This window comes from Hyalella azteca, unplaced genomic scaffold (assembly GCF_000764305.2).
Source record: "Hyalella azteca isolate HAZT.00-mixed unplaced genomic scaffold, Hazt_2.0.2 contig8321, whole genome shotgun sequence".
In the NCBI taxonomy this organism is placed as follows: domain Eukaryota; kingdom Metazoa; phylum Arthropoda; class Malacostraca; order Amphipoda; family Hyalellidae; genus Hyalella; species Hyalella azteca.
The window spans coordinates 377616-392540 of NW_025938418.1; the positions used below are offsets into that span (position 1 = coordinate 377616).

The 14925-nt window shown below is 37.7% G+C and overlaps 1 protein-coding gene across 1 annotated transcript; it reads right to left on the bottom strand.

Moving 5' to 3' along the window:
- Positions 1-2379: 2379 nt before the first annotated feature.
- Positions 2380-7879, bottom strand: LOC108667828 (zinc finger protein Noc-like). The gene is made up of 2 exons (XM_018154901.1): positions 7709-7879; positions 2380-5972 (listed from the first exon to the last, which is right to left on the bottom strand). The coding sequence occupies exons 1-2, from the start codon at positions 7793-7795 to the stop codon at positions 4722-4724; spliced, it is 1338 nt and encodes a 445-aa protein (XP_018010390.1). The 5' UTR covers positions 7796-7879; the 3' UTR covers positions 2380-4721.
- Between the last annotated feature and the right edge of the window lie 7046 nt (positions 7880-14925).

Here is a 14925-nt window from a genome sequence, read left to right on the forward strand (position 1 = left end):
ACAGTTATCAGTTATAAGGCCAATTAATTTCCAATGCATGACCAATCACACGTCCATTTATTTATCCAATACTTTTTTCAAGACAATATGTCGTGAATAAAATTACATCTTCTGACGTACTAGCAAGGGTTGTCAAACCTAAGATGTGCTAAATGGTTTTGGTAAATGAATAACTAATCTATCATTATTATTTACCATTTTTTTCCTGGCTTAACGTTCAGAGCATTGAAATTCTCATTTGTGCAATCAATTTCATTCCCTGGGTCACAAGTCACGTTAGTTGCTACAGGAGAAAAGTGCAAACACTTTTTCCAATTCATAACATGGTATCAGATCATCGACATTGAATGATCAATTGCACGCGTAAATGCAGCGTCATTGCTCTGTGGTTTTGTCACTGTTTGTTTTCAAACAAACACCGACATTTTTTAATTGAGTACCAAATTGCTAATAAATAGTGTAGTCTAATTTAAGGTTTACCTTCAGGCGAGGAAATTTATAGTCCAAATTATTTCGATTCATAAGTAGTAATTAATATTTTTTATTTGGTGTCTGCAATTCTGCTCTCGCTTGGCTTTGTACAATTTTTTTACTTATCCATCTTAAGCAATTTAAAGATCGGGAGAGTGAAAATAAGCTTTGCCTAAAATGAATGATTAAAGTTATATTTCAATTTTTTGGAACATGAACACAATCATCAAATTCTTCCACCAAACAACTTAATTTTTTTTTATTTAGGAGTCGACAGTACTAATAATTTATACCTTAAGCGCTATTTCATTAGTTGTCTTCTCTGTTGTCGCCTTGGCTAGAAGCAAGATGTAACTTTGCTCAGAACAGTAGTGCAAGAAGCTATCAATTTACCAATTTACATTTTTTGGTTTGAACGACATCGGCTTTTATTAGTCAAGTGATCTTAGTCCCCGTGCTGTACGATTTTTATTCTTTAAACATTTTTTCTACCGTGGATTGTGGTCCTCTTTCGCCTCATTGCCCTAACTTATAAAAATGTTCCCATATATAATAAAATATATATCTTTCTTTTTACAACATAAAATTTATCATGTAGTCGTAGTCTGACCTTCCTTTTACTTACGCTTTCCCATGTAGGCCTCATAACTTCCTATCAAATATATAGGTTATTCGCAAAAAAATAGCATAGTGAAGTCGTCGTAAAATGAATTTTTCTATATAGTTAAATATGTTGCGTTCGTTTCTTTTGGATATCCGAAACTCTATTTCCCTGGTTTTTGAAACCTCTCGAGTGGTGCGCGATCACACAATTTTTGGGAAACCTTGACTGCTCCAGGGTTTGTGTTCCTTCTTCTTAGGTAACGGATGTGTATTGAAAGTACCTGTAGAACGACGTAAACTCATCCGCGTCGTTTTTTTTTGAGCTAGGTAAATTGTTTAAAGCTTTGAATGTTTTTCAGGAATATAATTTCAAGGCAAACAGGAATGATGTTCTACACATACACTGCATACGTATTAGTAACAAGCGAGATCTGCGTGCGTAGAAGTAAGGCACTTTCTTGGACAACACCAAGAAAATTTAACCTAGAAAAGTTGCGTGGATAACTAGCATATATTTCGAGAGTCGGTTTGGACGCACGCAACGAGTCAGCTTACAATTTGGCAGAGTGCTCGTGTGTGAACAAATTGAATGCAACCTCCTAAACACGCGTTGACTTGCGTCCTCGTACAAACAAACGGTCCCTCCTCACTCGAGTTCTTCTGACTACCACTTCAAAGCGACCAAATTAGAGGCATTTCACACGCCTTTGTTGTAGGAGAACCACAAATATATTTTTTGTCGCGTATACATTTGGCTCTCCTCAAACGTTAAAAATACTTTCATTTATTTTTGGTCAGGAATTCTGAAGGAAAGTAAAAACTCAGCGGACACTGGGGGAACCCAATCAATATTCATCCGCCCCTATAGGATTGCACGCTAAATTTTTTGTGATATCGATAAGCAAGAGGCCCTTGCGAATCTAAAAGCGACTTAATGCAAAAAAGTTTATACATGTCTCTGAACCCTCTGATTTGTGAATGGTCATATTAATGACAAACAATTATTGACGGGTAAGCAATCCAATCGATTGTAAATTGATTGATAGAACGCTTTCTAGAAACGTTACAAACTATCAGTACAGTACAATAATGAGAAAAAATCCTCTCACAAATTGAAATTCAACAAAGTTCCTCTGCGTGACCATTTTCAGTTATATAATTGGTTGATTTTGGCCGAATATTTTTGAACGAATTCGATTCAAGGTACCTAGTGATAATAGCTTACGTATCGTTATTTCAAAAAATATGTTCAATTGTAAAAATTTTTCATCTGTCAACATACTAGGAGGATAGTAAGACGCAGAATGAATAAAATATGCAGGTTTTAATAGTGATTTCATCAGAAAAAGCCATTTCGTGAGTAAGTGAAGGATTTAATACGAAGAAAAAACCTAATACGCATAGATTATGGGTGTAGTAAAGAGGTCTATTTACAGGCTTAAGAGAAAACAAATGTGACGTCTTTGCAATGATATCACAGACATGGCCTAAGAAAGACTGTATCTATGACCGAAAAAAATTGAGACAAAGCCAAGTAAATATTTCAATACCGATGGCCGATTGACACAGTATAAATTCAAAACAAATTTACCGGAAAATTTGCAAGGAAATGAGGTAGAATTTAGTCACACTATAATGTCCTTGATTTAACAGAGGTCTTCCGTTTTGAAGGGATGTAATTTGAATCATGAATAAGCTTAAAAACATAACAAACCATTTTAATTGATTTTGGAACATTTTGACATTCCAGAAATAAGGAAAAATGAACACTGCGATCAACATATTTAGCACAAATAAGCAAGTAACAAAAACTACCTATGTTTTCAATGAACAATAAAAAAATTTATTCCAGAAATTGACATTGCAAATTCATTAAAGTTTTTCTAAGTGACCACCTCCAGGTTATATCGCTTGTGATCCGTAATCACATCTCCTTGAACGGATTCCATTGAAGTAGTGATAAGAGCTTAGGTATTTTATCATCGCCGAAAGTATATTAAATTTAATAAACTAATATCCTCGGCAGGCGTCAAGGATTGCTGAGATTTGTACGGAAGAGAATTATGAAGGTTTATGGAGGCACTCGCTTCGTATTTATCTTAATGGAGTTCAAGTTTAGCTTATACTAGGCTAAACAGGAAAAACTTTGTGCAGCACTTAACGGACAGGTAAAAATAACACGGCAATTCTTCAATTGTTCAAATGAGAGATCTTGATTACATTCAAGTTCGTGAGATGTGAATCTCTGACACATTAATAATTTAAAGAAATTTTTCATTCCAGGACCTGCCAAAACTCTACTGCCGCCGGAAAATCAAACAGACACGAATTGGAAAAGATCAGACATTGGATAATATTCTAAGATTTTTACCATTTCCAATGATACAAATAAAAAAACTTGTTCCAAGTTCAAACAACGAGCACGCAATAACGATTCGAAATTCTACTTAAATCACTACAATGGCGCTAACGCGAAAGGGGTTTTCCGCTAAACCAAATCCGCTTAAAAATAAATACATTTTAAACAGTAAAACAACTTATTGCGGTGACACTGCTTTCAAGTAAGACATTTATTTGAAGACATTCCAACTCAAAACTTTAAGGGATATACCAAACAATACAGTGTGATGTACACAAAAATAATACGAATTTTGCAACCCGATAACAAAATTCAGACAAAAAGTGAATTTTTTAGCTATTGAAGTTGAAGAATTATCGTGACAATCGCTGTTTGCGTGAATCAAACTCGATTAAAGTGCAAATATTGCAGTCGAAATTTGTGCAAAAATACATCGGTTCATCAATAGACTCAATAATAAGCAGACCGTCTACCAGGCATGATAAAGAGAGAACCAGATCTCTAGTAGTTGACGTCGAATATCGTAATTAACCTTAACTTTTTTGATAACACAAATTCACGGCTAGAACACAAATTTTGAATATAAACCATAATAACAACCAGCTTTTCGGGTGTACGTTTTGAAAATTCATCAAACAAAGCTATTTGTGTGGCAAAATCAGGAGCTAGAACAAGTTGTCAATTGGAGAGCAGCAAATCAAGTCAGCAACAGTGTTTTCGAGTGGAGAAGCACGTCATCTGTAGAAGATTCAACGTAAGATTCGTAATTAATACTACCAACAAACTATTACAAGTTTTCAGCATAAAATGAGTCACGATTTCAACTCTTCTAATTATATGATGTAATTTATTTGAAAAAATTATGCTATAAACAGAGATATTTTCTTCGAACGATCGAATAATAATCAGCATTTCTCAATGCCTCAAATGCTTGCTAATTCGTAAATTTATAAGGACACATGCAAAATAATAAATTCTCGGTGAGTAAAATAAGAAACGAGGACATTAAGTTTGGACAAGTGGCACACAAAAATCTGATCGAATTACAACGTGTATACAACAAACGTATCCTACCAAATAAATACGCCGGATTTTCTCCGTTCGTTTCCCTAACCTCGATTTGCGTCACACCTAAACTTGGTTCTGTAGTCCGTTTAGCGAGACTTTGGCACCGTCTTTTGATCTGCGACCAACTCACACAACCAGTGATTTTCTGAAGAAATAATTGCACTACTAGATATATATAGAAATTTTAATTATTTACAGAAGAGCAAAGTGATTACTACTCCTACAGAGAAGGTCTCGGATACAGGCTCGCGTACGGGGAGGGGTAGCCGGGATATGCAGCTGAGGTGAGAGCGGTGGCGGGGTATGGAGGTAGTGAAGAGAGTGAAGGAGTGAGGGCGCTGGGTGGTTTGCTGTAAGGATGGTAGCGAGCGAGAGGAGAAAGAGATGGCGGAGAAAAAGATGGTCTGTGCAATGCTGAATGGGCAGCGGCCGAGTTGAGGAGAGCAGCGTGAGCGTGAAGAGGATTTGAGAGCATGCTGAGGGCTGAGGCTTCTGAAACTGACACTTGAGTGTGAGATCGTAGGTGTTGGAGAAGCTCGTCCGCTGAATTGAACCGCTTGCCACAATAGCTATCAGCACCAGCCATCCAACTGCACGTGAAGCCGCGAGAAGGGACAGCTGTTGAGAATAATGAGGACGAATATAGAGACGAGACTGTCGTGGGCGGCAGGAGAGACGATGCTGGCACCAAAGATGACGGAGGGACTGACGAGAGACCAGGCACAGCACTGAGTGCAGCTTTGGCTTGCTCACACTGTGTACAGGAGGGCGGGCAAGCTCCCCCAGAGAGAAGTAGATGGTTGTTTTGTAAGCTGTAGGGGCAGCCGGTGCAGTAAGGGTCACGGCACACAGGCACTATAGCGTCACCACCACCAGCCGTCTTGACGCGAGTGTACGATATGTACTGCGAGGGCAGCATACTGGGGTACAGTCCGGGGTATGAAGACAGAGAAGCTAAGCCAGGCAGGGAAAAACTTGGATGAAGCAGCCCTGGGTGGGCACCTCGGAAGGCTGGATGACTTTCAAAAGAAGGATAGCCGGTTGGGAAAAACGAGGAAGCTGCAGTGCGATATGTTCCTAAAGGAACGTCCTTAGGATGTCCTGCTAACACCTCCAAACCCGACCGGATAATAGGCGTCGCATTGGACGATGATGCACTTGCATCGCTGCTGCGACGGCCTTCATCTTTGTTGTGATTAGAGGCGCCGTTACTCGTGGTCGATGATGGTCGCGCTGACGCCTGTAACGACGCTGGCCGCGCCTGCTCATCCTGTTCTTCCTTCCGAGGCGTCGACGACTCGTAGGGCTTGAACGCTGGTGAACGCCTGGGAGGCTCAGCTGGCGTTGGCGTTTTTTCTTTCTTTTCATCCGAGTCTTTCTTCTTGTCAGAAGGAATAGGCTTGGAAGAGTCCGCACCGATTTGTGAACACGTTTGCGCCAGCAGCGCCAACGGAGATTTTTTGGAATCCAGCTGGAAAGAGAGAGGAGAAATCGTTATATTTTATCGCTTTCGGCTACGCTTATTACTAAACAACAACACAAAATAGCTTAATGAACTATGCTAAAGTTTGAATGCGCTGGGAAATTCATGATGAAAACAAACCACTTCGAAATTGAATTTAATGGACATCAGAAAATCGAACACAAAACTCGGCGTGTGACTCCCGTAGACTGACGCACCAAATGGCGCTAGCGGCGCGCAGCGTCGGCCCCTTTTGTGGCCTGGCCTTGAGCATTCTTTTCCATTTTGTTTTACCGGCGGTACAGTTTAGAGAATGACTAAATTAAAAAAATCTTAATAAGAGCGAACACTGATATTATCACTTTAGAAAATAAGACTAGTGCAACAACGTACGACTAGTGCAACATTATTTGGCAAAGTTTGTGAAGAAAATTGAGTAACGAAAACAAAAATGTAATACTTTTGATACGGCAAAACAAGGCATCCTTACTCAATCGTGGTATTTTGATTGACGAGAATTAAGGAAAACAATTTTCATAACAAGACATGTGAATGGAAATAACAGGGAGCAGCATTGGTACGAATAATACGTAAATATGATGAATACATAACAGAATTTCCGAAAACTAAAGCTGAACTGAGGTTTAAAGTGACAGAAATATCACATGTGACGCTGGAGTCGGTGAGCAAGCCTCGTAAGTTGGTCGTTATTGACACATTTATTTAAATCGATGCGCCGTGGTATATAGCCGAGCGACCCTCGACATCTTGTCAAAGGTTAGGTTCTTGAACATTTATTTAACGCGGTTGAATGGCACTTGTCTATTCCACCCACTAACGTAATTCCTCTCTAGTGGTTGGAACAAACTGGCACTTAGAAGGATGAGTGCAATATAAGTTTTAATTATTTATCGTGAAGTGATCAATGCATCCGCAGCAATAGCAAATAATAACGCTATTCGATGCAGAAAAGTGACCGTGCTGGACTTGCCAAGAGTTGAAATAACGAAACAAATGCTGATCGCCGTGCCAAAAAAAAATTGACTGCGCACTGCAACAAAACTACTCTGCGTTATTTCGCTAACATCGAAGGAAATACACCAGTAAGCATTAGCGTCACGACACAGTTACATTGTCCTCGTTGCTGCTGCTGAACATTTGCGGCTTAAAGCATTAAAAAAGTCGGGTCCTATGTATTTGAAAATATTTTAAATTTAAAAGAAAACTTCCTCCACACTAAGCTAATACGCAAAATAATACTAAAGTTCGCTTATTATAGTGGAGCAATATCAGAGCAAGAAGTATAACAATTTAATGAAATATACACAGTATCGTTAGGCTGAGTGTCAATAAAATTTTATTTGCAATGCATTAAAAATCAAACATCAAAACGAATGAGATGCACCGTCATAACCTAGCAATCACGCGCCATTTTAATACGTAACTACGGAAGTTGGGCGTTCTTTTCTCCAGCATTTCCATTGCAAGTTGCTTAGGTGCTTCTTTCCTCATGGTGTATTTTCACAATACCCTCGACTATTTTAAAACATGTTCTAATTAGTAAAATTTTAAAACTTCATCTAATTAAAAATGGTTTGTAGTGACTCAACCAGAATTAAGTTGCATCAAACACTGCCTTTTAAAGCGGAAATTTCGCACCCAAAACTTCACAGTAAAAAGACCACCAGAAATAAACACAATTGTAAAATTGAGAAAGTCCTGAAAAACCATTAGTAATTACTTACGGTGGTTGATACTGGCGATAAGTAATCTGGTTGCAAGTATTGGTTGCTTCCAGCAGTCAGCATTCCTTCCGACTCCAGCACCACCATTTAGCTCCGTCGTCTATGAGCGCTGTTGAACACAAAGAAACTTTTGATCAGCGGAGCAAGTGAGCACACCACACACCAACGAGATTTCTCTGCTACTGACTCAACGTTGCCGATAGCAGCCGATTTCGCTCTGCGCCTCGACTGCTGCCAAGGAAGTACGACAACTGCGGTCATACGCCGAGAGTCGGACGTAAAACACGGAAAAACATCGAGGTATTCATGATTGCAGCGTTCAGTAACAAAGAGTAGTGTAAAAAAACATATGATGAATTCGCAGTCGAATAATTTCTAAACGGCTAAATTTCTGTGACATAATCTTACGTTAATTATTTGCATGTACATGTGAGTATATTTGAATTTAACCTTGTATTAATATGATGTATAAAAAAATTTTATTGACCGTCATTTATATCCAAAGGAATTTTATCATTATTGGATGAATATTTTTTAACCTTCTAGTAATAAATCTTATATAATCTTAACCATTACATTAAAACGTTCTCATTGCTTTCATATATAAATTAAAATTCCTTGTTGCCATATTCATACAAGAATTACCGAAATCTGCAACGGAGAATTACAATTATGCGTAGCGAATATTTTAAAATGAAGGCTGGACGAACGCAAGTTCAAGTTGAATTGAGCGTTCAGGTATCCCCGGAATGCTATGTCATCTAACGCTCGTTGTGGTGATTTGCGATTATTTTCGTAGCATGGCGAAATTCGTTTGGTAAGAATTTTCGGACTTGCGCAGAGATAAAAATTAATATTAATTTCAGAAGAAGCTTGGAACTTTTCTAGACTTTCAGATGAAAGTAGTTGAGATGAGAAGCGGAAAATTTTTCATTGATTTGAGATGCAGGAAAAAAATATTTTATTGTAGATTTGAGTCTTCCAACAGAAGTGCGAATGAAACGTCGTATCCAATCACTTTGGTTGTAATGCGAGAACAGAGGCGGCAATGGTTACCACTCTAACCAGTAAAAAATAATTCTAAGGAGTTCTGTTATCTGCAATGGTTACCACTCTGACCAGTGAAAAATAATTCTAAGGAGTTCTGTTATCTGCAATGGTTACCACTCTGACCAGTGAAAAATAATTCTAAGGAGTTCCGTTATCTGCAATGGTTACCACTCTGACCAGTGAAAAATAATTCTAAGGAGTTCTGTTATCTGCAATGGTTACCCCTCTGACCAGTGAAAAATAATTATAAGGAGTTTTGTTATCTTCGTACCGTCAATTATTCGAGACTCTAGAAATCTGGCAGAATTTACCGCGCTTGCAAGCTCGCCGTGCCCCGCAAGAGGCCGGATAAACGGCGCTCTTCGAGCAGCTTCCACGGACTCTTGCTCGTATATTTGTCAAATAAATTCTCAATGGTATCCTGATAGCGCATCCTAAGTGACTTTATAGGAGACGGCTCGGTGATTTAGCTCACTGCAAGACAACGTGTGGTGACCGAACGCAGAATTACGGCCGTGGCCACATTTAATGGAGCCAATGTATGTACCATCGAATGAATGCAACGGGCAAAGAATTTTGAATCCAGTGACGTGTATGATATTTAAGAAGAGAGAGACAATTGTTGATATAAATGGAGTATCGTGACCATGAGCATTTTCACACTTCGATAAACTTTGATCCCTCGGGGGTTAAATATAATATATATAAGAACGTATACTCTTCATAATGAATTAGAATGTCTGAGGAATTTTCATTAATTATGATTTATGTAACTGGCAGGGTTAAGATAAATAGCTGCTGCTGTCACTTCTTTGTCGTGATGTTTTGAATTGCCGTTTCGTGATGGAAATTCTTTGGAAGATGTTTTCGATTGGCAAGTCGTACCTCGCAAAGAAATGAACAAAAACATTTCCTCATACCAACCCGTAGGCCTTTTTACGTTTTAAAAGGATGATGTCACGTCACTAGTTCTGAATTTCAAATGCATATATCGATATATGTACCAATGTTTTTGCCTGATAGTGTCCATCCTAGTGTGGATTGCAAAAAATCTTTCTTAATCAGTAATCAATAGCTAGGCTACACGGAAATTGTTTTCAGTGATCGACTCAAAATTAAAAACTGTATTAACAAAAGTATGTCGAATAAATTGCAGTGCAACCCTGCGGCAAGTAAATGTTTAAACTCATGAAAGATTTATAATCATCTGATAATGTACATCTGCCACAAAAAAAAGTCGAACTGAATTATTCCATTTGAATGTTTAATGTATCATTCGCCAACAAAAGTCCTTGATTTACATTCCCGCGATCTTTTCCTGATTTAGAAATTCAAGGAATTGAAGGGTAATGTTCATCATTCATTTCTATAGACAAGCAGCCGACATCGTGTTGTATAAAGTATTCTATTGGGTGAAATGCTGGATAGATTACTCTGGTGTTGTGATGGTGAAACGGCTCTACTTTCGATGGGCATACATGCTCTTCAGAAGATTTTGATTAAAAAATGAGTACTTATATTGAAAAAAATACATATTTGTTCGATATAATAACAGGGCTAAAAATTAAAATACATTACTAGAATTTAAACATATTTAAATAAATACGAAGTATGGAAAGTTTATGATAAATGAGCTGTTATGATAAATGAGCATTGGCCAGTTTTACTGCTAATAAATAATCAATCATATATAAAAAATCAATCATACGTAAAGCTCGAAATAAGTCAAATTATTTCGAGCTTTACATAGAGCCATCAGCCGAAAATGAAGCGTTGAGTATCGAGTGACCAGCGAGTGTTCTAGTGTGAGCGAGTAGCACTAGTGTGAGTGTGGGGTGTAGGGTGACGGGTGGGAGAGCAGCAGTAAGTGCGTGTAGGGTGTAGGGTGACGGGTGGGAGAGCAGCAGTAAGTGCGTGTAGGGTGTAGGGTGACGGGTGAGTGAGCAGCAGTAAGTGCGTGTAGGGTGTAGGGTGACGGGTGAGTGAGCAGCAGTNATATATTGCTTTCATCAATGGACACAAATTTCGTAATTTTTGTATTACTTGCATTTGAAAATAAAACTATTTCTCTGAGCAGTAGTTGACTTCAAAGCATTCCCTAACATGCCTATTTAATTGCATTATTGAAATTTTAAATTTGAAAGAGTAATAAGATTTTAGAAAAATATGTATTTTTCATATGAATGTACCACATGTGTACACATCGCGATTCTGAGAAGTACAGCGTGTACATATATGGCGCACATCGCGGCCAACGTGTTAAATGAAATTGAATAAGATACTACGAGAGATATGCTATATAAAGATTAGCATTGGTTGAATAGAAATAGTTGTCGGTATCAATTTTAGGCCAGGCAAATCGCATCGATTTTTGTGTACAATCTTCGTTCTTATTCCTTGCGAGGAATAAACTTATAAATAAAGCAGTTAAAATTATGAGGTAACATGAAGTGGTTTATCTGGTGAGGGACCGCGTACAGCGATCCATATATCAGGGCACTATAGAGTGCATATCAAATACTTATAGGATCATTTTTGGAATAAAATAATGAAGTATTACGAAGAAAATTAATTGAATGAATTTGGCCTACGGTGAAATGATATATCTAACTATCGTTAGCCCGATCCATTTATAAATTCATTATGCATTGTTCCTGTTATATTATGAACTTTGGAGTTAAAGTTTGCTGTGTTTAGCGAAAAAATATAAATCATAATTAAGTGACGGCGGCTAAACCAAGGCATTATTCATGTTTCTCCATTTGATGATCAATTTAGCTGGCAGATAAATCCTAACCGAACTATTATATGACCTCAAACTTCTAAAGTAAAAGCGCAGACATTATTTTAATTTTATCACCCATAAAATGTGTTGAAGGGAAATTTCTTAGTAATTACAATAAATTTATGGCTTATCTGCACACGCAATATACCCTCAAGTATACAGTAAGCTTATAACCCGACGACCGATCAACAGTTCGATCATTGTAGACGACTTACAAGATCATTATTCGTTCAATTAAACTACTTGAGAGCATCTCACATGATGTCCCCGACACATATGGCTGCTACAACAACATTCAGAGACAATAATCTACTCCTAAACTCGAAATATTCTGTTATCAGCACACCAGCGGGAAGTAAACATATTCCTCAAAGAATGTAAAAGCTACCTAAATGAAATAAATTTGAAAGTACATCAAAATTAAGAAAGTTCTTTCTCGATGAGAAAATAAACGTAAGAATTTATGAAAACCAGTGTCTTCTCGCTTCGCGTGTAATGGACGCTTACAAGTCCGGTTTCTTGTGATACCGGGCATCAAATGTTTGAGTGAATTTTGAAGAAATTCACGCAATTATAGATTATAGATTATAATCTATAATTATAAATTATGAATAAAAATTCACTTTGAATTTTTAATTATAGATTATGATAGAATTCATTTACACAGGCCATGCTGAAGCAATTCGCTGTTTTTAATGCAGTTCGATCCATTCTTCGTAATGATTCCATTGTTCCGCCAGACAGAAATGACAATCAGAACTGTCGGTGTTGCTCATATACCGCGAGGCATGCGACCAGTCGATGATTCATGATCAGAAACAATAAATTTTGAATTTAAAAGATAAACTACTGCTCCCGCCAAGCGGGGAAAAAAAAGAAAGATTTTATACGATCTTTTGTAAGAGTTATTGTAGGTCGTTTATTTCTTATGAAGCTGGAGCCATTATTTTGACTTACGCGCTTGCAGAGGAAACAAACACTAAGTTCTTCACACAACTTGCAGCCATGAAAAACTGCCCATTGTGATAGGGACTCTATAACCGCACTTCATAACCATTCCGGTGAAGAATAGCCAGCTCATGCTTATGTGGATGGCGTCGTTAACACAGCAGCACATGCAATAATAGACCGAGAGCCCGAATTGAATCTCCGGTCATAATTTAATCTCAATTTAACTTCCAATAATGAAATCAAATAATGGTGTTCAATACTTAATCTCAATATAACTTCCAATAATGAAATCAAATAATGTTGTTCAATACCAACATTTATATTGAAAGTTAAATTAAATAAATATCATAGATGAATAAACAAATGGGCAGGAACAAAGTGATCGATGGCATGGCAGAGAACTTGATAGATTAATATATCAGATGAAAACGGTACAACGAACAATAAAAAGTGAAGGTGAAGCTTATATATGATTATTCAGTATTTTTGCTTAAAAATAATTGCATTGTGTGCTTAAAAATGAGTGCACTGTGTTCCATTTCAACCAAATATTTTGAGATGAGGAATCCCGTTGAGTTCAGGAGCTTCATGTATTTATAATAAAGAAATACAAATAATTTAAATAATAATAATTCTAGGTATTCTGCACTTGTCCTCAAGCGCTAACAATATTCAATTCATCTATTCCTTGATAATTTTTTGTCAAGGTCGTTATTTTTTTTGGGGCTTCTCTGTTCTGTTAGATGATCCATTAATATGGTATACAAGATACAACTGTCAATGTAAATTAATCATGCACTAGTATATACTTCATCAAAAGTATCAATCAATATCGTTTTTCACGCCTGCCCAAAATTTGCCCGGTGAGAATAAATAAATTGAAAAAATATCATAAAAAAAACAGTGAGAGAACAGTTCAGGCACGGCCGTATTTAATCGGAACAGAAACGATTCTGATACGAGGCAATGTAGGCTGAGAAATGTAGTGATTTCAAAGCAATTGTTTTCTGCATTGTTAAGACCACATTTTTTCTTCACGAGTGCAGTGATTCGTCTGCGTTATGTTGTTAATAAAGTACCTAGCAGGATTACAGCGAAAATAACGGAGACTCAAGCGTTATTAATGAAGAACCTAGCAGGCTTATACCAAAAATAACGGAGACTCAGGCGTTATTAATGAAGAACCTAGCAGGATTACAACGAAAATAACGGAGACTCAAGCGATATCTTCGTGGATCTTCAGGAGATGGAGGTAGCGAAGCTGCGATGCGGGTGTACGATAGGCGCGACCTGGCGCTGCCATAGGCCTATGGCTCGCTATGGCCTTTGTGGCGAGGGCCTTTGTTTCGAGGTTTTCTGTTGAGAGCAACAGGAGGCCTACGATTATGTTACATGCAGACATATGGTGCCAATACAGCATAGCCTTCGAACAAACAATTACTGCATCAGATAATGGTGCAGGGTGGGCCAGAAATAAGGTGTGATATGTAGAATGTTTTAAGTTTCATTGAGAACTTATAATTATTCCTCTTAAATGATGTGTGATCCAAGGTTACACGCAAACAAATTGATAATTTTTCTCCAAGAATAAAACTTTTACCGTCGTTGAGCAGCTTGGCCGCATGAACATTGCTAGTTTTTAAGAAAAATTAAAGAGGAACGCATGAATATTTCAGTTCATGTTTTAGAAAGTCAGGACTATAGCAGACAGACGACGTTGCGCGGCAGACCGTCGACAGTCCTACACAATTAATGTTTCACTGCAGCGCGTTGATACAAGACGTGTTCAGCAGCCCAAGACTTTGATCAATGGAGACCTTATCACAAGGAATGGCTTGCGTTTCACTGATGAATACTGCAGTAATTAATTGAAAATATAACTGATTAATAAAAAAAATTCCAGTAAACATCAGAGTTAATCGGTTCTACTTCGGATGAAAATTTCTTAGGCTTACGAACAATCATATTTTGTGAATAATCTCTTGAATCATTTCAGGCACGCTTCGTACTTCAATATAAATATCGCTCAGCACACTTGAAGCTTATTAGCTTCTGAAACCTCGCAACAATTTCTATGAACGCCCATGTTACATATATGCAACATGAATCACATTGTACCCGCCGCTATCAGCACTGTACACTGTTAGAAAAATTACCGTTAACGGTATTACCGGCGTTTCAGAGGCCGGTCGGAACGTGAAAAGAAACATCGCGAAACATTCTAATGTCCATCAAGAAACATTCTAATTTTACACTAGAAAACCGTAAAACATCTGATAAGAACAGCGAAACCGTTTATTTTCACGGGGCGACCGGCCACTAGAACGCCGGTTGGACCGTTTTTTCACCGTTTTTTCTAACAGTGTAGCATTAATTAAACTCTTCACGCTTCCGTTTGACGAAGTTTTTATGGCATGGTTGATAGTTTAAT

Bases quoted from the DNA above. Each gene is read 5' to 3' on its own strand.
- LOC108667828 (XM_018154901.1), bottom strand. From the start codon at position 7,795: ATGGTGGTGCTGGAGTCGGAAGGAATGCTGACTGCTGGAAGCAACCAA. The intron at 5,973-7,708 runs GTAAGTAATTAC...CTCTCTTTCCAG, and splicing joins TATCGCCAGTATCAACCACC to CTGGATTCCAAAAAATCTCC.